Source organism: Mastigoproctus giganteus, chromosome 3, assembly GCF_048544385.1.
Source record: "Mastigoproctus giganteus isolate SK-2022 chromosome 3, ASM4854438v1, whole genome shotgun sequence".
Lineage (NCBI taxonomy): Eukaryota > Metazoa > Arthropoda > Arachnida > Uropygi > Thelyphonidae > Mastigoproctus > Mastigoproctus giganteus.
The window spans coordinates 18,770,873-18,793,976 of NC_143577.1; the positions used below are offsets into that span (position 1 = coordinate 18,770,873).

A 23,104-nucleotide genomic window follows, 5' to 3' on the forward strand; every position below is an offset into this window, starting at 1 on the left:
AAAAAAACTTTGCAAAATGTGATATAAGAGTTAGCAACGTTATATATTAAAAAAGATAGTTGTTCTGCTACAAAAAAGGATGTAAAATAACATTAAACCTGCACTCAGTTGGCTGTGCATCATTTTTAAATTGTGGATAAGCTTCCTGTACTTCTTGGCATTGTCAAAGATAAAGAAATAGATGAAGCAATGATATTTTGCAGTATCCCCTTTTGCCTTTGGTTGAGGAACTGACAAATGCACAAGGAAGGCTTGAAATATAACAAATTATTCCAAGTCCTGCTTGGTATTTTAATGATTCCCCATAGCACATTGAGTATGTGAGAAAATAATCAACATTTCTGAAGAGGGCAAAGTTTTCAGCAGTATCTTTCTTGAAGCAGTCATAATTAGTTGATGTCTAACAGCTAATCCAACCAGAAATATCCTAGCTGACGTTCGGAAGCATACTATACCGGTAAACAATCCTATGGATGTATTTTAATATAAAATGCATAATATGGTGAGTGAAATTTGATTTCAGTCAGGTCCAAAGTCTGGATTTTAAAAACCTCTTAGTTTTTCAAAAAAATCTTCTGCCTTCCTCATACTTTTTCTGAAAAGATCTGTTTTTCTCCTGCTTGCAGCCACACAATTTCCATTTTTTGGAAAATCAAAAGTTGGCATCTATGACAGAGTTTGCATCACAGGTTCATCCAAAGTTTTGTGTTTTATATTTCCTGCCTTTTCTCACCTCCTAACAGAGCAATTTTTATATGTCTCTCAAAATGTACTTTGTGTATATTGAATCTCTGGTGTTCTGTGGCATGTATTTCTCAAGTGGAGTTGTGATATCTGATTATGATAACAACTTAAAGACAGGTTGCAACCCCCAATAACCTCCTGTCACTCTGAGGATGGAAATATATAACTGTTTATGAAACTGTCAGTGATAATTAAATTAATCCTTTTTTTCTCCATGCTATTAATGCTGATTATGCCTAAAATGTGGCTTGGAATAGTTATGTTAAATCCATCCTAGTTAGTGGTGAGGACTAGAATAGAGTTTCTGCCACACCTATCTGTTAAGAGTGCTGTTAAAATCATCTTGTGATAAAGTCAGTCCTCGTATAACACGTGTTTACACTACACGAATTCGATCATACACGATTTATAAATAGGGGAACGATAGCTTATATAACACAAACCGAATTCGCTTATGCACGATTCGCCTTTGTGTTTACAAGAAATGGCAGTCGAGCGCGGAATCACCCGAACTGAACGCAACACGATAGGAATGAAGAGAAGATTCTGAAAATGCTTGTTTTTTATATCAGTGAAGGGGAAACACATTTCACCATAATAACGTCAAAACCAACACAATTCCAGCTATCAGTATAATCGCAAATGCAATTAGATCGAGTTTACTACCAGTTTATAAGATTCCACTCGCAGAAACGCAACTGGAAATTGTTTTTATTGTTTTATGGTAGTAACCCCTAGAAATGTGCTTTAGTAAAATGTGAGGTGTTGATAGTGTATCTCTGCCTTCACGGTGTTGTTTATTCAGTTGCTACACGCGTGCAGCTTTGTTTATGTGTATCAAGCAGTGCCTCCTCGTTTTGTAATTGTGCCTTATTTCCTAAAAATGAGTAAAATACTTAAAAGGTGTGAAAAGGAAGTGTCCTGGTGAAGACACTGCAGATTCACAGAGAAAAACAAAAGCAATATCGATAAACAGAGGTGGACTGGGTCAAAAATTCTTAACGGGGAAAATTTGTAGTGACCTCATACTAGCGTTTATGGCCAAAATCACACTGGGCTCCAGCCCACGGGGGTTTCTCTGGTAAGGCTTATGGCCAGTCTGCTTCTGTCGATAGAGAAAAAATATGAAATTGTGAAACGCTTTGAGCGAAATGAAAGACCATATGATATTGCACGTGCTACAGACCTAAATGAGGCAACACCGAGAATTACAAAGAATGCAGAGAAAATAAAAACAACTTTCATAGCAGGAACAACTCAAAGTGTAATTAAAATCCATTAGATTAAGACACAAAGAATTGGAAGAGATGGAACGGCTGTCATCTGTTTGGATAGAAAATCAAACAAAAAAGTTTGCTTATGATAGAAGTAAAAGCATTAGCAACATTTTATTACGTAATAGTCGTAATAAAATACTTACATATTACTTAAAATACTTAAGTAATTAAAATGCTTACATATTACGTATTTTATTACGCATAATAATAAATAATCGTAATAAAATACTTACGTGTTTTATTACGATTATTTATTGTGTTTGGTAATGTTTTGGTTACAAATGTGTGTTCAATCTTGGATTGTCGGCACCTAACCCTATTTTTCCCATAGGGCCTGTTGTTTATATTGCATGATTTTGCATTGCATGAGGGTTTCTAGGAACACAACTATTGTGCTATACGAGGACTGACTGTATTTATAATGCACATGCTTTGAGAGTTTTTGGAAAAAATTGGATAAATGAAGTGGTGTAGCAAATCCTTGTGGAGTCTCAGTGCAGAAATCAATTTTTGGGCCCCCTATGGTTTGATATAAGAATATCAAGGCCCTCTCTCTCTCTCTCTCTCTTTGGCTGCAGGATGCTGCCATGTTGCATTGCACTGGATCACCATATGTTTGCTACATCACCGGATAAATGTATGTGAATTGTTGAGGGATTAAATAAAATTTTAGTAATCTGAATTAATTAATGCAAGGGGGATATCAAAATTTCTGAACTGCTTGAGTTAACAGGATTATAGCATAAAAATACATTTTAGTTACATAAATTATCCATAAATTAAACAGCAACCCCAGAGCAACGTATCAACTCTGTGGTACTACACTGACAGTGGTAGAGAATGAAAGGGACCTGGGGGTGGTTGTGCAGGCAGATATGAAGTTCTCTGAGCAGTGCAGACGGGCTGCAAGAGTAGCTCATGGTGTATTGTCAATGATACATAGGAATTTTTCTAGCAGGGATAAGGAGGTGATTATTCCCTTGTATAAGGCAATGGTTTTTTTTTTTTTTTTTTTTGGTAGTTGTTGGCGCATCGGCTTCTGTGGCCATATTGCACCTCCCAAGGTTTTTGCAGTACTTTGATCCAAGCCCGAGGCGGGAATCGAACCCGCAACCCGCGACCTTGGGGTTGCCGGGCAGGTACTTTACCCACTCGGCTAGCCCGGTCGGCTAAGGCAATGGTCAGGCCACACCTAGAGTACTGTATACAGGCCTGGAGGCCTCATTTCAAGAAGGATGTAGAGCTGCTGGAACGAGTACAGAGTAAAGAGAAGTACAGATAGATGTGCGGAAATTTGCCTTTAGCCAGCGGGTGGTTGGTAGGTGGAACAGACTTCCATCCCTTGTCGTGGAAGGTGATAGCCTAAATAAGTTTAAGGCTCAGCTGGACAGGTATTTCGAACAAACAGAGGGGTGAAGTGGAAGTGGTTATTTTTTATTTATTTATTTTACTTTATTTTTTTTTTTTGGCTGTTGCTTCATGAGCTTGCTTTCTTGCATCAAATGCCTCTGCTAATGCTAATGCTATCAATTTACAATATATTTATCATTCAGTTTACAGGGAACCCCCGTATAACATGGTAATTAGGTTCCCATAAAATCTTGTGTAGTGCGAAACCGTTTTATACAGGACTAAGAACCAGTACAAAAAGGGGGATTACGTTCCAAAAGAACATAACTGAACAAATGTCTTACAAATTTATATGACACATATATGTCAGATAATGTATGTTCATTTAATTTTCTGCCTCTTCACTGCTACTAAGCACAATCAAACAAGAACGTTTTCTCTGTTGCAGAATATCTTCACCTTTTGAACTTTCTTCTGCAGCATCTAGATTTCGTGTATCTTTTGTTCTCTTTAAAAAATCAGTAATATGGGTTTGTTTGCTTTTGCTTGATATATCTTTGTAAATTGCATGGTATGGAGCTAAGCATTTTTAAAGCTCCCTTTTGAAATTTGTGTTCCTCTCAGTCGAAGGATCTGCATTCAGAAAATAAGATTCTAATTGTTCAGCTAAGTTTATGCCTTCCTGTATACTTTTTAGTGTAAAATTTGGAACTTCAGAATTTTAATCTGCACTGTCATCCTCTGAATTGATTTGGTTTACCTCCTATACCATTTCCACCAAATCAGCTTCGCCAGCCTCTTTTCTACCAGTAATTCCTTAGTGTCTTCAGTAGTCATATCATCAAACCTTCCCCCTCCTACTGACTTAGCAATATCTACTATCACACAGATTCCATTTTCTGCCAGTTTGACCATATTTCCTGAATGAACTGAACGGCCATACATTTTTCAACACAGTTTTAATTTTGATGGTTTTATTTCTTTGAGTGATAAAGTTATGATTCCAATACAGTCTACAATTGAGAAATGTTTCCATGCCTCCATCACTTCAATAGATTCGGAATCAATTTTTTCCAAAATCCATTATAAATTTTCTGACATAATGAGTTTTAGCGGTAGATATAATGACGTGATCTAATAGCTGAATTAAAGACGTTGTATTAGGTGGTAGGAACAGTACTTCAACATATTCTATGACTTATTCTATGACTTAAATCGTTTGGATGGCCTGGAGTGTTATTCAATAGTAATAAAACTTTTACTAGATTTTTCCACAGCTGGCACAAAACAATTTAAAAACCATTCTTTTGATAAATCAGTAGTTTTATTCCAATATAGAAGTTTAGTAATGCTTCAAAGTCACAATTTTTTTTTTTTTTTTTTTTTTTTTCGTGGTCTCAAACAAGCACAAGTTCAATAGCACAGAACCTAACATGGGGATTTCCGAACAAAATAAAATACGGGGATTTCCCAATAATTTTTTTGCATGACAACTAGTGAGTCAACAGCAGAGATTCACAAAAAAAAAAAAAAAAAAAAAAAAATGGAAATGTTGAAAAATTGCATCCAACATAATAATAGTAGGATTTTCTCGTGTTATACAAGGTTCCCTGAAATTCTGTGTTAGATTGAAACTGTGTTATTTAAATATCATGTTTTGTGAGGACTTCCGCAATTTATTAATCGTGTTAGAGCAAAACAGTGTTGTAGAAGTATCGTGTTATATGGGATTTGCCTGTATTGCATAATATTGTACTGTATTGATTTTTTAATAAAGAAATCACAGATCTTTGTCAGGGATTTCCCCACACTTCTGATTTTTTTTTTTTTAATTGATTTGATTTTTGACAGTAATTTTGATGTAATGTTGTGAAATCAGGTGTTATTTATATAAAGTTTAAATTTTTCAACTGTTCAAAATTCCACTACTCTCTAGTGGAAAACTGACTGCTGAGCAGACACATCATTGAACTCACTCCTGAACAGTTTGCAGGAACATCTTTGTAGAATATGTGGATATATGTTTTTAACAAAATGCTTATCCTTTACATGATTCAAATGTAATGTCTGCTATTCACATGATTTTTCAGCTTATTGAATTGTTATTTTTAATTTTTAGTTGTCATGTCATGTATAATATATAACTTAAGTTCCTAAATATAACCCTTAAGGTTCCTTAAGTTCCTAAATATAACTTTGAACTTTTTTTTTCAGTTATGCTGGAGTAAACCTAACTGATCAATCAGCTTATGAGTTGGCTAGTAAAGGAATTGTTCGTCCTGCTGATAACTCTCCAACACTTATATATAGTATTAAGTGTACTGAGTTCAGGTTACCATATTTTACTCTTGGTAAAGTATTTTTTTTATCTTTGAATGCCATTCATATTGTTCTACCCAAATATTAGAGAATCAGACATCTTGATGTGTGGGTGCCTCCTGCTCAATCTAACCGAAACTTTGACCTTAAATGAGTTATTTTTCTTTGCAAATTATTTCTATTTAGGCTAACCTCAATTAACCGCTCAGTGTACTCCATGGTAGAGAAAATTTTTATTAATTAGCATTATGTTGCAAAGCCTTTGGTTTCTTGATTACATCCCTCTACTCAGAGTATTCTCCATGATCAAGACCGTTAACTTCTTTCCCCTTGATGTAAGCTAAAATTGAAAGGTGACACTGTGAAGACACATGGCTACTTTCAATACTGGACAAGAAGTGCCCATATTAATCAGCACTGCACACAGGAAACCAGGAGTAAGTCTGTGTAGTGGTATTGTCTCTTGTGTGTGAGTGGAATAGATATTTTCATTTGCAGCATTGATGGGAGTTATTGGAGAAGTGTGTATATATATATATATAAATATAAAAAATGATAACGATGCAGTGAAATTACTGAAAGTCTTAGTAAACAGGAATGAGAAATTAAAATTTAAAAAATTTTATAAAAAATATATATAAAATATATATAAGACTCAGTTATGGATCCGGGGTACTACAGTAAACGTATAAAAAACCACAATGAGGTAAACCACAATGAAAAATAGACAAAAAGGTAGTTATTTGTGTATTTGGTAGGGGAGTTGCCACTATCAGGTGTAATAACCATGGAAGAATTGAGAGAACCAGTATGCTAAAAAACACGTTACCTGAAATAAAATGCAGTTAATATAATTATTGTAAGTACCTAAAGCTGTGAGTCCTAGGACTTTAACTACTTCGTCTGGGGGTTGGCAGCGAAAATTGTAGGAGCTACTGCCATAAGCCAGGTCTCTGTTTCTGTTATGATGTACACGTAAAAGGTATACGTATACATCATAGCCAACCCGACAGAGACCAGAAGGAAGAAAAGAATTAATAAACTTTAAAAAATAATAATAATAAATAAATAAGTTCATGCCAATAGAATCCTGTGGAAAAAGAAGAATGAAATATAAAATCAAAGAAATCTAAGAGATCGGGCAAAACAAGAAAACTTACTGGCTGCATGGACCAGAAGACGTTGAAAGTCAATGGTGACTGAAGGAGCGAGCCGAGTGTTCACATGTGGTGTATATATCTGTCATTTGAAGTAGCCTAGTGGGTGGGGGGGAAGGTGTGAATTTGTAAACAGGAACTGTACCTGTGTGACGGGGAAGTGAGCAATTAAACAGATGAGGCAAAAAGCTAGCAGAGGGAGAAACAAAAACTAACAAAGTAGTGTGTAAAATACACTAAACTTCGTAATAGAAGAAAACAAGTAGCGATAGTACAGAAATAGCATCTCAATATTGCTTTCGGCCAGCCTAATTGCTCACGAGAAATAAAATATAGTAAAAAGAACAGCAAAAAGTAATTGGAATGGAGGTGAATAAAGTTGCAAACCTGTACCACAGTTGGTCCCTGGATGGATGACTGGATTGCCTCATGTTTAAGTCAATAATGGTAATGTTAAAGAAATCAAAATAATATTTTTAAGATTAAAAATAAACATAAACAATAACGAAGACAGGACAAGACAAATGACATAACAGAAACAGAGACCTGGCTTATTGCAGTGGCTCCTACGATTTTCACTGCCGACCCCCGGATGAAATAGTTAAAGTCCTCGGACCCACAGCTTTAGGTACTTACAATAATTATATTAACTGCATTTTATTTCAGGTAACTTGTTTTTTAGCATACTGGTTCTCTCAATTCTTCCATGGTTATTACACCTGATAGTGCAACTCCCCTACCAAATACACAAATACACTGTTAACTACCTTTTTGTCTATATATATATATAAATAAAAGTAGTAGAGATTAGTGGGAGAAGGAGTATGAAAAAGAAAGTTGATTATGGACCAAGGTAACTGAAAAATCATCTTTCACACCATTTACTGATGATATATGTATGCATTGAGAAAGTTACAGGAGTGCATTATATACTGGGTGCATCATTCAGAACTGTGGTGGCTGAGCTTTATTTTTCTGTTATGGGCAACATTTTCATAGCATAGTACTGGTTTTATTTTCATTATTGAAGGTGCTGTTATCTGTTGGGTTTATGTAGGTATTATTATGAACCAGGTTCATAATATTTGGTCCTTGAGGTTGTCACAGACATTCTCTCAGATATGCTAGACAAGCTGTACTTGCTACCTGGGAGTCTAAAATGCTGATGGAACTGATATTCGGGTGACACTAAAGTCAAGTGGACCCAATTTCGGCAAAGTCCGGATGGTCTGTGACAGCCAAATCCTCTGCTTGCACCTTCACGAAGGTTGGACTGTTAGTAATCCTGGGTATAACCTCCATGCATAAGCACACGGTGGGTGACCACCCAGGTGTGAACCAACGTAAGCAGAGGTCGAGGTGTGGCGCCCACACCACATGGAGGAATGCCACCCCTTTGTGTTACCAGGCAATACTAGGTGGTAGATGACTCTCATCAACTGGTGCAATACCACCACTTTGCTTATTGGAGACTTGATGTGGTGGAACCCATGTTTAGTCTCCAGAGCTAAGTTGAAGTCAACCCTTCCCCATTTCTTCCATCATACAATATGATTGATGACTTTTGAGGTTATGATGAACATCATGGCGAGATCCAATCTTCCTTACATTTCGGCTGGCCTGAGAACACCGTTTTAAGAAACGGTGTTCACATGCCAGCCGTTAGTTAGTTCACTGGACCGAACCTATTGGTAATTCTCTAGGAAGCTTCCGAATCAGCTAGTGTATAATCTTGCTACCTCTACTCTTCCAGATAGTGACTGGAGGGAGTCCGAGTAGTGTGTGTGTGGGGGGGGCATTGTCGAGGCCACGTTATGTCAAGGATCTGGGTATATTCTTACCATGTATATGCCATATCCAAAAATTTCATTACTTCATACAGTATGTTCCACCCACTTTTTCTTACCATTGAATGCACCATGAATTGTCAAACTAATAGAGTAAGCTTATCTGCAAAACATCTAAACCACCCAAACACTTCCTAATTCATTTCACAAATATACGTGGTCTCAATTCTAATCTCAACGATGTCCATTTCCACTTGCAGTCTGCCAAACCCCATGTACTTTTTCTGACAGAATCTCAGTTATCGGTTGATTCGACTACTGCTCATCTCAGTTGCCCAAATTATTTGCTGTATGATTCCTTTTGCCTCAAAGGTAGTACTTGTGCATATGTCCGTTCCGATATTCCCTGTCAGAGACTTGGTAATTTGGAATCTCCGCTTTTCAATCTTCTCAGGCTTAAAATCTCTCTATCTCATTGTGTCAAATTCATCTGTTGTCTCTACCGTTCTCCGAACTCCATTAATCACTTGGAGCTCTTTGACTTCCTCTCTTTACAACTTGACTTTCTCCAGTCAAACTTTCCTAACAGTGAGGTAATTTTCCTTGGCGATTTTAATGTTCACAACTCCAGCTGGCTTCCGTTTTCTAGTCACACCGACCCAGCTGGTTGAGATGCTGAGGCTTTTGCAATTACTAATGACCTTGCACAGATTGTTCATTTACCTACAAGAATACCAGACAATCCTAACCATTCAGCCAACACGCTTGATCTTTTTCTCACAAAAAACCCTTCTAAGTACACGGTTGAAGTGAGTGGTCGTTTAGGCATCTCGGATCACAACTTGATGATTGTCTCTTCTCCATTGGAGCCTTTATCTCATGGCTATTCCCAACCTCGTATTGTTTGGCATTACAAGAATGTAAAATGGGATGATCTGCGAGATTTCTATTCTTCTTTTGCTTGGTTGGATTACTGTTTCAAAACTTCTGATATCAATGTTTGCTCAGATCGTGTCAGTAAAATTTTTCTTGCAGGAATGGAATCCTTTATTCCACAATCCACTAAAATCTTGTCCTTTATCTAAACCTTGATTTTCCAATAAATGTGCTAAGGCTGTTCAAGAGAAGAACTTTGCATATTGTAATTGGCTTGTTTCCAATTCTTCAGTTTCATTTTCTGCCTACACCAAAGCTCACAACAATTGTAAAGCAGTTATTAATCAGTCCAAACTAGAGTTTGAACAGGCTAAGAATAGAAAACTTGCTTCTTGAACTAATGGTAGCCGAGCATTCTGGTCTCTTGCCAAAGTTACTGGCTGCAACTTTTGCCCATCTCTGCTCCTACCTCTGTCAAAACCAGATGGTTCTATTGTCACTTCAGCCAAAGATAAAGCTGACCTGCTAGAATCCCATTTTTTTTCCAACTTACGTATTAATGATCTTGGTAAAACACCTCCCAGCATGCTCCATTCAATGCCTCCTGTGGTCTTCCGTCAAAAGGATATCAGAAGGATTTTGACGAATCTTGATGCTAAGAAAGCTCCAGGTCCCGACGGTATTTCTCCACTTGTTCTCAAAACCTGTGCTACTGAAATTATTCTTGTTCTTTGCCGCCTTTTTTCATAAAGTGTTTTTCCTTCTGCTTGGAAATTTGCTCATATCCAGCCAGTTGCTAAAAAGGGTGACAAATCTCTCCCATCCAATTATCGTCTCATTGCAGTTACTTCTACTCTTTCTAAAGTAATGGAGAAATAAATTAATCTCCAACTCTTAAACTACCTAGAAATCTTGTTTTATTAGGAGACTCCATTGTCAGGGAAACTGGGAATATTTTTTGTAATAAGGATAGGTGGAGTAGAACCAGGGTATGTCTGCCGGGAGCAACTATTAATGATGTCACCAACAGATTGTCAGATTTTAAGGGGGGGGGGTAAAGAGAATATTATTATTCATGTGGGGACTAATGACATTTAAACGTACATGATCTGACGATTTGTTGGAAAAATACAGGACCATGCTGAGGAAATGCCACGAGCTAGGCCACAATGTCTATGTGTCTGCAATTCTGCCCAGACATGATAGGAGGGATTATATATTAAAAGCCTTGTGGATTAACTCAAGACTTGGACTCTGCAAGGCTTTAGGGGGGAAATTTCTATCAGCATGGCCCACACTTGTAGGTAGAAGGAATTTGTTTTGTAGAGACGGGATACACTTAAACAAAGGTTGTGCAAAAGTTTTTGCCAGTATTATTGAGGATACCTTAAAGGTTCAGGGAAACTTCTAGTTAGGGGGGGATGTGGGTAATACTGATATGCGTTTATCTGATAATATTGGTCAAAGTAACTCTTGCACATACCTCAAGAATTCTTATCTGTTACCCCAACTGGACATATCTATATGTTCTGGGGACAGAAACGTTTCAAGTGAGCAGGTAGCTAATGCCAGGGAAGAGAGCCTAAAAAACTTCAAGGGTTGTGTTAGGGTAGTTAAATATACAAGAACAGTTAAGTCTTAATTATTTATATAGTAATGTTAGAAATGAGCGAATTTGAACTGCTGGTTAAAACAAGTAACGCGGACAAAATAGGGCTTACGGAGACGTGGTGCCACCCGGAAATTGGGGATGATAAGTTTCAGTATGGCTTGTATAATGTATTTAGGAAGTATAGGGTAGATAGAAGGGGTGGTGGGGTAATGCTTCTTATCAGAAGCAGCCTGAGTGCAACGATAGCTTTCCCTGATTCAGAAGTTTCAAATGCTAGCATAGAATCTGTATGGTGTGAGATAGTTGGAAACAAAGGTATAATGCGAGTAGGAGTAATCTACAGGCCAGGTGATTGTGGAGATTATGACGAAAGCTTCTACATGCAAATGGAATGGGCAAGTAAGCGTCAATGTCTTATTATGGGTGATTTCAATTTGCCTCTAATTGATTGGATTAAATGGGAAGGAAACTTGACATGGGGAACAAAATTTTAAAATCAACTAGATGACTGTTTTGTATCAACATGTCAGGGAAATACTAGAGAAAAGAATATCGTAGTCCTCATCATCACCCATGAATCAGATGACATAACAGGGCTGACAGTAGAGGAACCAGTAGCAGGAAGTGATCACGGAGTTGTACAATGGATGATGATGATGAGAGAGGTAGCAGCAGTAAAGGGCAAAGGAATGGGTTTTAATTTCAGAAAAGGAAATTACGATAACTTATGGTACTACATGGCCTCTATTAACTGGGTAGATATCGTGCAGAAAATGAATACAATTGAACTGTGGTATGCTTTTAAAAGATTAATCACAGATGCCTTGAATGCGTATTTACCATTAAAAAAATACTCCACGCGGAGGGTTTCAAGTTGGATGAATAGTGAAGTTGCCACATTACTTGAGCAGAAAAAGGTGGCATGGAAAGGTTACAGAGCAATAAAAAGTACTGAAGCCTATAACAGCTACAAGATGATCTGTAATAGAGCCAAGGGCGCCTCCGTAGCCGGATGAGGAGCAGCAGCAGTGCGTAGCATACGCTTCTTGATTAGACTGGGGTTCGACCCCATCACCACCAAATACGGAGGATGCGGAAAGGTCAAGGGAGTGACCACTGCATATTCCCGGAGCAATATGGCCTTAGTTGCTAATGCTCCTAAAAACCAAACAACAAACAATAGAGCCAAAGAAAAAGTTCGACAGGCAGAGGCAGTTTATGAGAAATCACTAGCAAACAGAGCAAAGAGGGGGGATAAAGAATTCTTCACATATATAAATGCCAAGAAGAGCAGGACAAACCAGATCAGACCTTTACGTAAGGGAAAGGGGATGGTATTAAATACACCAGCTACTGTTGCAGATGAACTCAACAGTTATTTTGCATCAATATTTACAAATGAAAAACCTTTTGTGGAAATGAGAAATTGTGGGAGCGAAGTTGAAAAATATGTAAGTAATGATATTGAAATTTTGCAAGATTATTTAATGAAAAAACTTTGGAGCCTACAGGCCAGTAAGGCTCCTGGAGTTGATGGATTATACCCTATAATCTTAAGGGAGGCGGCAAGTGAGTGCATTGAACCATTGAGGCTAATTATGCTTGCATCACTAGACCCTGGGGAGATTCCCTTGGATTGGAAAAGTGTCAATGTATCTCCCATACTCTAAGAGTATGGGTGGCTCTAAGAGTGAAGTGGGAAATTATCGACCTGTCAGTCTGACTTCAGTGGTAGGGAAAATCATGGAGGCAGTGATCAAGGGTAGAATTCAGGATCATTTGGATCGAATTGAAATTCTCAAGGATACTCAGCATGGTTTTGTAAAGGGAAAATCATGTTAAACAAATCTGGTTCGCTATTTTGAAAGGGTCACTCACGAGCTGGATTTAGGGAATAATTTCGACATTGTTTATTTAAATTTCAGCAAAGCTTTTGATTCAGTCCCACATGAGCAGTTGCTTTATAAGCTGGAACGGGTTGGAATCACTGGGAAAATCCTTAGATGGATAGCAGGATGGCTTCAGGGCAGGAGGCAGAGGGTTGTGATAAATGACTATTCCTCAGATTGGGTTGATGTAAGAAGTGGGGTTCCCCAAGGATCAGTATTAGGACCACTGTTGTTTTTAATTTTCATAAACGACATCGATGAAGGGTGTGATGTCTAAATTTGCAGATGATGTTAAAATTGGTAGAGTAGTTAATGATCACTATTAAGCTGAGTTTCTTCAGAGAGAGAGACCTAGATAGACTTCAGGAAGGGTCAGAAAAATGGCAGCTATGCTTTAATCCAACAAAGTGTAAGGTATTACACCTGGGAAACAGTAATCCCAAAATAACTTATTCACTTGGTGGAGTTCAACTAAACCCAGTACTGGAGGAAAGGGACTTGGGTGTTTACGATACGGTCAGACATGAAATTCTCTGAGCATTGTAAACAGGTTGCAAGGAAGGCCCATGGTGTCCTATCAGTGATCTATCGAACTTTTGCAAGTAGAGATAGGGATGTGATAATCCCATCACATAAGGCTTTTGTTAGACTACACTTGCAATACTGTGTTCAAGTATGGAGAACGCACCTAAAGAAAGACATTGAGCTTCTTGAAAGGGTGCAAAGACGGGTAACTTGCCTGTGAGATCGGCAAAAGGGCGTCCTTATGAAGAATGACTTTGAATATGTGGGTTGCAGAGCTTGGAAACTAGACACCTTAGAAGAGATTTGATTGAGGTGTTTAAGACTCTGAGAGGCATCAGTAAAATGAATGAGGATGAAATTTTCAAGATTATAAATGATGCTAGAACTAGGGGACATAAATTCAAGTTACAGAGGGAAATGTTTAGATTGGACTGCAGGAAGTTTTATTTTAGCCAGCGAGTTATAAAATTACTGTAATAAGTTGCCTACATGGGTGGTAGAGGCTGACAGTTTGGGGAAATTCAAAGATCATCTGGATAGTACCTTTGGGTGAGGGAAGCACATAGGATGATAGGTTTAATTTTCTTTTCTTTTATTAATTATTATTATTTATTATTATTTTTTTATCATTGTTTTATTCTTTTTTTTTTTTTTTTTTTGGCTGGTGCAGCATAAGCCATAGGCTTTCTTGCACCATGCGGCCATTACTAATACTAATACTAAATCGAACCTACCACACTTAAATATTATTTGATATTTATATTATTAGCTTTGTGGAAAAGTTTCTTTTATGATATAATTGAAGAAATTATATATTTTATTAACCATTCACATTTCAGTAACTATTATTATTATTATTTTTTTTTTTGGTTATTTTTACATTTAATTTTTGGTTACTTTTATAGTTAAAAGTTTTATATGCCAGGAGAAACAGTTAGACAGTTTCACATGATTTATTTTGTTATGTATAATGCCTAAAAAGAAAGGTGTTTAACAACTTATTGTGCCGACCGGGCTAGCCGGGTAGGTAAAGTGCCTGCCTGACAACCCAAAGGTCGCGGGTTTGATTCCCGCCTTGGGCTTGGATCAAAGTACTGCAAAAACCTTGGGAGGTGCATTATGGCCACAGAAGCCTATGTGCCAACAACTACCAAAAAAAAAAAAAAAAAAAAACAACTTATTCTATTTCAACATTTCTTGAATGTAAAATTTATTGAAATTTACTATTTGACAGTAGTTTAATAGTAAATTTCGATGGAATAAAAGCGATTCAGAAGTACTTAGAAGGTTTGCTCATACACAGAGAGGCTGACCATTTGCATTCCTTCATTGAAACAAAAATGAAAAACCACAAAATAAATATTTCATCTGATTGGTCATCAAAATGTTGCAGAAATCTTTACTTGCTGTATGAAGCAGATTAAACTTATTTTATTTTAATATATTGAATAATGTGACTTGTTCGGTATTGATTGCGGCTGTCGTTGCTTTGAAAGGAAAACTAACTCTATTAATTATATTCTCTAATATTTTAGTGAACAATGTACATTTACATTATTTAATGAAGAAAAAGTTTTTTTTGAATTTTGTAATGTAAACTGTCTTAAAATTTGTTAGACTTAATCATAATTGTTACTTGTTTTCATGACAATATGAAATGTTTTATTTCATTTGTAGTGTCATGAACAGAAATTTATAAAAGGAAAAAAAAAAAAAAAAAAGCATCAACCATAAAAAAAACAAAGAGTAACACAACACAAACTACTATATCCAAGTATAAGTGGTTCTCAATATCTAAATGTGTACAGGTTTTATTAATTCTGAGGCAAAATAGCCTGGTTCTGGTTATTAACTAACCTTCTTACCTCCACCCATCAGCAGACTTTGACCATCTACTTTGCACTCCCTCATCACTGTGTCATTAAAGAAGGTAAGTGGCCTCAGTGTCATCTACCAGAGGAATGTCAATTTCTGACTACTCTCTGCTCCTACTAAATTCATGTATTTTTAATACATACAGAATTTAATAAGACAACCATAGAATGGAATGTGCACTTTCCTTTCTTAGGCAAATTTTAACACGTTTTAAAGCTCATAATTTAGTAATTTTTAAGTTTTTTTAAAAATTTATAATTACACTAAGTTACAAATAGCTACTTATCAGAATTCCAACTTTTTATAATTACTATCTACCTGTTATAAGTTTCATCAAATCAAGCAGATTATTATGAGGTGAGTGTTGAAAATTAAGCTACGCTATACTTATGATCTAGTCGTTATATCATAGCACATAAGGAATCCTTAATGCATGATCAGTCATTCTTTAATTTCTTAAATAATTACAGATTATTCTGAGAAGTTTTGTGGTACTTCATGTACCACTTCTTCAGTTACTGTAAAGATAGAAACCAGTAAATTATGTTGACTTGATTTACATGAAGTTATTAATTTGATTCCACATTTATTCATGAGAAATCTTCATGGATAGATTAGCATAAGCATCGACAACCTTAGACAATTTCCTCCTAAAATCCATATATTGGAATAGCATTATAACCTTTTGTCCACATGGATTAGAGCAGGGGTGGCCAACAAGTCGATCGTGGATTTAATTTCATTTCGGCCGATCACAACGAATTTTAAATATACAGTCATCTCTCGATTTGTGCACCTTGTGCAATGTAATTTTTGAGACGGTAGATGGTGGCACATTTTGAAGGAAAAAAAGTAGATCACATCACAAATTAAGTAGGTCACTCCTGGATTAGAGGAATTAAACAACTTTCACAACTACCTAAATATGGTACATCCATGCATAAAATATAAAATACAAATAGTAATAGTATTCACCATTATAATGCAAGAAAGCCACGGGCTTTTTCTGCAGTGGTAAAAAAAAATAACACACCAAATAGATAAGAAAATACAAATTATATGCTTATATGCTTAAAAAATTTGTATTTTCGGTACTGGATTGTTACCTCCTCACACAGGTAACTATCCAGTTGACCTTTGAATTTATTCAAACTGTCAGCCTCAACCACCCACATGGGCAACTTGTTCCAGCAATCAGCGACTTGCTGGCTAAAAGAAAACTTCCTACAATATAATCTAAACCTCAACCCCTGTAATTTGAATCTATGGCCCCTAGTTCTGGAATTCTTTATAACAGTTAAAATTCAACTTTCTTTCATTTTACTAAATCCCTCTCAGAACTTTATAAACCTCAATCGGGTTAACCTAGTTCCCAAGCTCTGTAGCCCGCATAATTGGAATCTTTCCTCATACAGTCATACTTTTGCCAGTCTTGCCATTTGAAATGCCTGTATTTGGACCCGTTCAAGAGGTTTCATCTTTTTTTCAGATGAGGTATTCATACTTGAACATAATATTCAAATGTGGTCTTACAATTGCCTCATACAGTGGGATAATGACCTCCCTATCTCTACAGGATAATGTTTGATAAATCACTGATAGGACACCATGGACTTTCCTGGCTGGCTGGCTGCTTCCTTACACTGATCAAAAAACGTCATATCTGCCCATATTGTAACTCCCAGATTCCTTTCCTCCTGTACTGTTTTTATTTCAACCCACCAATTGTGTATAATTTATTTGTGAGTTGCTATTCCCTAAGTTTAAGACCTTGCATTTAGCAGCATTAAAACACAGCTGTCACTTCTGGCCATCTTTGAAGTCTGTTCAGGTCATCCTGAAGGAGCCCTGCTTGACACTGATCATTAACAACTCTACTAATCTTTATGTTGTCTGCAAATTTTTACATCATGTCTTCTATCCCTTCGTCAATGTCATTTATGAAAACAAGAAACAACAGCGGTCCAAGAACTGATCCTTGAGGAACTCCACTCCTGACATTATACCAATCTGCAGGATATCCATTAATCACAACTCCATGCCTTCTGCCCTGCAGCCACCCAACAATCCATCTTACCAGTAACCCCAACCTGTTCAAGCTTATACAGTAACATTTCAAATGCCTTGCTAAAATCCAAATAAACTATGTTGAAATGTTCCCTACATCCAGTTCATGAGTAACTCTGTCAAAAGAGCCCAGTAAGTTAGTTAAACATGATTTTCACTTAAAAAGCAATGTTGTGTGTCCTTCAGAATACCATATCTATCTAAATGTTCCTGGATTGCACTTTTAATCATTGCCTCTAAGATTTTTCCTACCACTGAATTCAGACTAAATGGTCTGTAGTTACCAACTTCTGTCTTGGAACTGCCTTTATGTATTGGTGATATGTTGGCACTTCTCCAATCCAAAGGAATCTCCTCCGAGTCCAGAGATGCCCTCATAATTAACCTGAATGGCTCAATTCCCTCCCTGATGGTCTCCCTCAAAACTACCGGATATATGCCTTCAGCTCTGGGAGCCTTACTTGCCTTTATTTTCAAAAGCTTTTCTAATAAACAGTCATCTGTAATTATGAAATCACTAATTTCATATGGCTCAGCCTCACTCAGATAGTCTCTTCTCAGCATAACGGGTCTTTTTGTTAGTAAAGACTGATGCAGAGTACCTATTCATTTCATCTGCAAATTCAATTGGGTTACCCAAGACTTTCCTACAAATAGAGAAAGAAAAAGCATATTATTCCTAGATCTTTTGTTAAAGAAGCATAACTCTCTTAATAGAAATATATGAAAAAATCAACAAATACAGTAGCTATTATAAAGTTTAATTCCAGTCACCCCATGAAACAAAAATAGGAATTCTTAAAATTTTCATTTTTAGAGCTTGTATAATATGTAAAGATGAGGTACTCAATAGAGAAATTAGCAAAATTTCCCAAATATTTAGCAACAATGTATACACACAAAAAACCCAATGAAAACAATAAAAACAACAAAAGAGAAATATCTCAACATACATGCATTTAACAAAAAAAACAGAAGAAAAAACGTACATTACTATCCTCTGTGCATTCCAATTAACAAACAAATTAAAAGTATATCCAGAAATTATGGGTTATGCACCATATTTAAGAAGTAACACCATTAAAATCCCCTCTCCCACTTCACCCCCTGACAAAGACTCTTTCCACCAAACATCCAGTATACAATTTACAATGCAAAGATTGCCAAAAATCATATATTGGACAAACTGGTAGAAGGTTATTAAAAACACAGCAATTAAAGGACATAAACAAGACATAGTCTGTGGCCCAAATAACAAAATTGAATCCAACTTTCCACGTTTGGTGCTGGGATCACCAAGGGGATTTTAAGAATACCTCTGTCTTAACCACTGAGAGTACAGAAAATGCAGAGTAGAATCCTAATTATCATTATCAGCATAACTAATAATATTAACTGAAACAATGGTATGCAGATAAACAATCACCACATACATATTTTCAAAAGGAGAGTAATAGAGCAGATAAAATGCAGAAATAGGAATCATAACAAGCAAGTATATCTTGAAAAAAGAACCCTGTTGCCCTTCTAACATAATCATGAACCTACCCACACAATTAAGATACTTACAATGTTGCCACCAAACCTATATTAATCCTACAACATCCAAATTCCTATTCTTGTTCTGAATACCCCACCTTCAGCTCTAAACTATGAGTATAGCTGAAGGTTTATAGCTATAAACCTATGATTGACCCCAGGAGACTTTAACTGGAGTTTTATTCTAAACATTCTTAGTTTGAGAGTACAGTACAGAACATATAATGAATTGTAAACCACTGTTGTGGTATGTGAGGCTAATGGGGTCATAAGGACAGCACTACAAGAGCATAAGCATTCATAGTTATTAATTTCTCAGTCTCTTCTGTGCTTGTTAACAGGAGCGACTACTTCTACAGGGATGGGATACACTTAAAGAGAAAGGGTGCAAGAATATTTGCTGATGCTATCGAGGCAGTGTTAGGTGGGTCGGAAAACTGCTAGCTTGGGGGGATACATGGACTGATAGATTAACAGTAGTTGCTGGCAGAGGTGAAAGTGGTCCTTGCACTGCTTCTATTGGGAATGAGCAGCAGCCTGGAAAACAAGGTGCAGTGGATTTCAGAGACTGCTGGAAGTCATTGTGGAACAAGTAAATACATGGGCTATGTTAAGGTAGATAAGAATAGGAACAGGTGCATGTATACTTGCTTGTACACCAATGCTAGGAGTTTGGTAAATAAATTTTATGAATTTGAGGCGTTGGTGAAAACATCAAAGTCAGATATTGTTGGGATATCAGAGACGTGGTGTCACACAGATATAAGGAATGCAGAAATGGAACTTGGGGAGTACAATGTATACAGGAAGGATAGGAAGGGAGAAGGGGTTATGCTATTAGTTAAGAAACATAAAATCCAAGGAAGTACAACCAGTCGACATTGGTGGACGGAGCAGTGACGAGTCAGTTTTGGTGTGACATAAGCACTGGGAAAGCAAAATTGAGAATAGGAGTGTGCTATAGGCCTAATGACTCTGATGATTATAAGAAACTGTACAGGGAAATACAGTGGGCCAGTAACTCAAAGAGTCTTATAATGGGGGATTTCAATTTCCCAGATATTGACTGGAATTTGTGGGTTGGTCACTCACACTAGCAAGGCTTTCATGGATTTATTGGATGATTGTTTTCTACAGCAGCGTGTTCGGGAGGCAACTAGAGGGAGTAATACTCTTGATCTGATTGTCAGTAGTGATTCTTCATGTATTAAGAATCTGCAGATAAAGGAACCACTAGGTGGCAGTGATCACAGTGTGCTAAAGTTGGATTTTCTCAAAGAGGTAACTACCATCAGGGGTAAAGGGAAGGGTTTTTGCTTTCGTAACGGTGACTACGGTGGTTTGAAACAGTTTTTAAATTCTATAAGTTGGGACCAACTGATGGTGTTATCAACAGCAAATTCAAAATGGGAAACATTCAAAGAATTAATCTTGGAAGCTACTAGGCTTTTCATACCAACTAGGAAATATTTTTCAAGGTTTAGGCCTAAATGGATGTCAGATGAAATAATGAGACATGTGGCAGAGAAGAAAAATGCATTGAATACATATAAATTAACAGGTGACACGGAAGCTTATGATAGATATAAGCTGGCCTGTAACCAAGTCACAAAGGAGGTTAGGCAGGCAAAGGCAGATTACGAGAAATCTTTGGTAAAGGATGCAAAGAAAAATAGCGTTCTTAATAGAGTTCTTTATTTATGTAAACTCTAGAAGGAAGGGGATGAATCAGATTTGTCCACTTGATATCGATGGTTCAATTGTTGATGATACTGCTCAGGTAGCTAACAAACTAAACGAGTATTTTGCATCTAAATTCATACATGAGCAGTTATTCAGAGAGGGGATTGCCGGAGGTGAATTAAACTCTGGCAGTGAACTAGATGATTTTGTAATAACTGAGAGGAAAGTGGAGGAGAAATTGTTGAAGGTAAACATAAGAAAGGCACCTGTGGTGGATGGGATCTATCCAGTTACAGTAAAGGAGGCAGCAAACCAAGTAAGCAAACACTTAGCCATAATTATGAGAACTTCCTTGGACTCAGGGAAGTTACCCATGGACTGGAGATGTGCAAATGTGACCCCAATTCACAAAGGAAGATCAAAGGGCAACACAAGTAATTACAGACCTGCTAGTTTAACTTCTGTTCAGGGAAATTAATGGAGGCACTGGTTAAAGAAGCACTGCACGATCATCTGGACAAGACTTCAGTTATAGCTCGGACACAGCATGGGTTTGTTAAGGGGAATTCTTGTCTGACCATTTTGATTGGATTCTCTGATATGATCACAAAGGAACTGGATGCAAAGAATAATTTTGATATTATATATTTGGATCTTAGAAAGGCTTTTGATACTGTTGCACAAATTGGAGCAGTGTGGCATTGGAGGCAAATTGCTGCTATGAATAAAGGGATGGTTGAGTGGAAGTAGACAGAGTGGTAATCAGTGGACACTGCTCTTTGTGGACTAATGTTATTAGTGGAGTTCCCCAGGTTCAGTGTTGGGTCCATTGTTGTTTTCTGAATTTATAAATGATATTGATGATGGTATTTTAGGCTTAATGTCCAAGTCTGCAGACAACACAGAGGTCTGCAGGGTTGTTAAGGACACTAATGACAGTACGCTGCTGCAACAGAATCTAGAAAAGTTGAGTAGATAGGCTGAGGTGACAACTGAAGTTTAACATTGACGAATGTGCAAATGGGAAGCAGTAACCCAGAGCAACGTAGCAACTGGTGCGTACTACACTCAGAGTAGTAGAGAATGAAAAAGATCTGAGGGTTATTGTGCAGTCAGCTATAAAGTTTTCTGAGCAGTGTAGACAGTCTGCAAGAGTAGCTTATGGTGTCTTGTCAAAGATATACAGGAACTTTTCTAGCAGGGATAAGGTGATTATCCACTTGTATAAGGCAATGGTCAGGCCACACCTTGAGTACTACACAGGATTGGGGGGGGGGGTTGGCTCATTTTAGGAAGGATGTAGAGCTGCTGGAACGAGTACAAAGAAGGGCAACAAGTTTAGTGAATGGAACAAAGGGTTGCTCTTACGAAGAAAGGCTTAAGGTTTGCAAATTACAGTGTCTGGAGACTAGGCACTTGCAAGGTGATCTGATTGAAGTGTATAAGGTCTTGAATGGTTTGAGCATGCTCAATGCTTATGGGATTCTTCCTCTTGCCCAGATTAATCGTCTGAGGGGACATAAATTCAAATTGAGGAAAGTTAGTTGTAGAACAGATGTGTAGAAATTTACCTTTAGCCAGCGGGTGGTTGATTGCTGGAACAAACTTCCCTCTGACGTAGAAGTTGATAGCTTAAATAAATTCAAGGCAGAAATAGACAAACATTTGGAGCGAATGGATGGGTGAAATGGGAAGTTTTTTTTTTTCTGATGCTGTATAAGGTTGCTTTCTTGCATCATATGCCTCCACTAATGCTAATGAATGCCAAAAGAAGCAAAACTATTGACTTTCTATTCCTGAATATTAGTAAAAGTTAAATAAAAAAAAATAGTAAGTGAATGGAAATTTTAATCTCGATGAATAAGGAATTACAGAATTGTAAAACATGCAAATATTTGTGAATATGTTTATTCTGACAGAGATCAAGAGGATGGTAATCCTCTTATATAAGAAATTTTTGATGAAATTGGTTTTAGTTTTTGAATGTACTGATACTACAAATGTATTTTTACAAATATGTCAAGATATCCTGTTTTTTTTGTTAACTCTATTTAATTTTTTTTTTCTTTTTTTTCTCCACTCCTATTTTATCGACAGAGGTGCATTGCATTAATGAGGAGGAAGAATATTTAACTTCTTTAGTTAATAATATTGCCTTGAAGCTTAAATCTTGTGCAGTATGTAACCAGATAACACAGACTAAATATGGCTATTTCAGTGTGGATGATGCTTTATTACGTAAACACTGGACATTGCAACACATTTTAAGTAATATTCACCATTGCAGAGAGTTACTCAAGCCACATGAAATTCTTCCAGAATCAGCTAATTTTCAGCATATTAATTTAGAAGAAAAAAGGGATAATGCATTAGATTTCTTAGAAGATGAAACTTATTAATTTGT

The 23,104-nt window shown here is 36.8% G+C and overlaps 1 protein-coding gene across 1 annotated transcript in view; it reads left to right on the forward strand.

The window, feature by feature from the left end:
* LOC150087767 (pseudouridylate synthase TRUB2, mitochondrial) overlaps positions 1-23,099 on the forward strand; it is a 72,000-nt gene extending 48,901 nt beyond the window's left edge. Inside the window, exons 8-9 of the mRNA XM_090369873.1 lie at positions 5,586-5,722; positions 22,798-23,099. Coding sequence (XP_090225999.1) covers positions 5,586-5,722; positions 22,798-23,099 — 439 coding nt within the window. The remainder of the gene's footprint in view (positions 1-5,585; positions 5,723-22,797) is intronic.
* The last annotated feature ends 5 nt before the right edge of the window (positions 23,100-23,104 follow it).